The sequence below is a fragment of the Pediculus humanus genome, genomic scaffold, assembly GCF_000006295.1.
Source record: "Pediculus humanus corporis 1103172107761 genomic scaffold, whole genome shotgun sequence".
Classification (NCBI taxonomy): Eukaryota; Metazoa; Arthropoda; class Insecta; order Psocodea; family Pediculidae; genus Pediculus; species Pediculus humanus.
In genome coordinates, this window is record NW_002987359.1 from 429,323 (window position 1) to 431,514 (window position 2,192).

Genomic DNA, 2,192 nt, shown 5'->3' on the forward strand with positions numbered 1-2,192 from the left:
TTATTATTATTCACAACCCATTAATATGTTACATAACATCGCATATTGTTATTATCTTATGTTTAATTTTTAATTATTATTATTATTTAAAACTTGTTCATTTTACAAACCGATCCACGTTAAAAAAATTCCTTCTTTTTAAATATTCGCGTAAAATCTTTTTTTCAATAGCAAATAATTATTACTATTATTATCATCATCACTACTACTGTTACTACTGGTTCATGAAATTTGAATCCAGGTAAAAAGTTTGAAAAAATTTTTTTTTGTTAAATTGTATACATAAATTATAATTTAAACATTTTGTTTGGAGAGAGAAAAAAAAAATTTTTACAATTGTAGTTTAACAACAAAAAGAACAAAACTTTTTTTTTTTCTACAAATGGTCACCACCACCACCATCATTTCCATTTGCAAAACAATAAAAATGCGAGGGTGGATGATGGATGATGGATTATATGCATGTACGGATGAATTTTTAACGTTTTAAGAAATTTTTTTTTAACAATAGCAAAAATTTTAAAATTACGACCGGAATAAAGAAAAAAATACACGAAAAGAAACACGAAAAAATTAATTAATCTTTTATTATTATTATTATTATTTTATAGATTTCGAGTTTTGTTATTCGAATGAGTCAAATAATTCGATATATATATATATCGAATCGAACTCGACATGGATTCATGATTTTTTTTTTTTTTAAGTAAACGTTTCCTTATGAGATTCAATTCAATTCATCGTCGGCTCATTTAATTTTCGGTCTAATTAATGGTTTTGTTTTTTTTTTCTTTTTTTGGGGTCAAACAATCTCTTTCGTGCCGGATTTGTAAAAGCCTATTTTTTTATATATTACCCCTCACCCTCCACCTCCTCATCCCCTCGTTAAAAAATTATTATTATTATTATTATTTTACGGTTCGTATTAATTGAATAACTACGAATTAATTTTTAATCACAGTTGAAAAAAAAAAAAAATTAATTCGATTACATAAAAATGAGTGAGAGAGAGAGGGGGGGTGGGGGGAAGGAAGAGAGAGGAACGTAATCCGTACCTTAATAAATATTATACATGTAAAATAATAATGATAATTATTTTCCGAACGACAAACGCCTTATGGAAAAAAAAAAAATTTTTGGAAAATTTGTATTCGTTCATTCATTCATTCATTCATTCTTCGACTTACGAATTCGATATAAAAATAAAAATTATTTTCTCTCTCTCTCTCTCTCTCTTTCATCATTGATTTAAACAAAAAAAAAAAATTTTTTTTATTTTTATTTTTCAATAAAAACCTTCTTTTTGTTCATTCAATTTTTATTTGCTTCGTATCGAACCTGGTCATTTAAAATTTTTTTTTTTTTTTACACAGCAATCAACGATATTATTTTGATTATATTGATCGTAGATAGATTTACAGTCGGCAACTATTGTAATTATTATTATTCTATCTATCTATCTCTATCTATCTCTCTCTTTCTCTCTCTATTTTTTTTATAATTCGATAATATATGGTTGATTCGAAAAACAACAAAAACAAAAACTACTCGATATCGAAAATGTAACCAGAAAACGTACAAAAAAAAATTTAATTTAAAAGAAAATAATAATAATAATAATAATAATAATAATAATAATAATAATAATAATAATGAACGCATTGATTATTATTTGATTTCTGATTAATTCAATGAATAATAATAATAATAATAATGATAAACTACACAACTAGAATTTTTTTTTTAAAAAGAAATTTTAATTATATTAATTATCAATTAAATAAATAAATAAGATAACGAAAAAAATAAGTCACCTTATTCAAATAGGAACACAAATTATTATTATTATTACGACTACGTTTCTTACGAAAAATAATAATAATAATAATAATTAAACAAAGTAATTTACAAAATGTGCGTTTATGTACATAAATAAATAAGTTTTCGAAGAAAAAAAAATTAATGGTAATTTTTTTTTAAATAAACGCGCGCGTAAAATTTTTTTTTTTTTTGTTAAAAACTTCACAACGTTTTTCAGTGCATTAATTAATTAATTAATTAATTATTTAATTAGTTATTCTCATAATGAAGATATATCTATCTTTCTCTCTCTCTTTCTATTGAGTAATAAAGTTATTACAAACTAATTAATTAATTAGTTATTAACCTAATTGTTATTAATATTTACTTTT

At 22.5% G+C, this 2,192-nt stretch overlaps 1 protein-coding gene across 1 annotated transcript in view; it reads right to left on the reverse strand.

The window, feature by feature from the left end:
• Positions 1-21, reverse strand: part of Phum_PHUM349040 (uncharacterized protein) — a gene marked incomplete at both ends in the record, with an annotated part of 1,822 nt that extends 1,801 nt beyond the window's left edge. The window contains one exon of the mRNA XM_002427806.1: positions 18-21. Coding sequence (XP_002427851.1) covers positions 18-21 — 4 coding nt within the window. The remainder of the gene's footprint in view (positions 1-17) is intronic.
• Between the last annotated feature and the right edge of the window lie 2,171 nt (positions 22-2,192).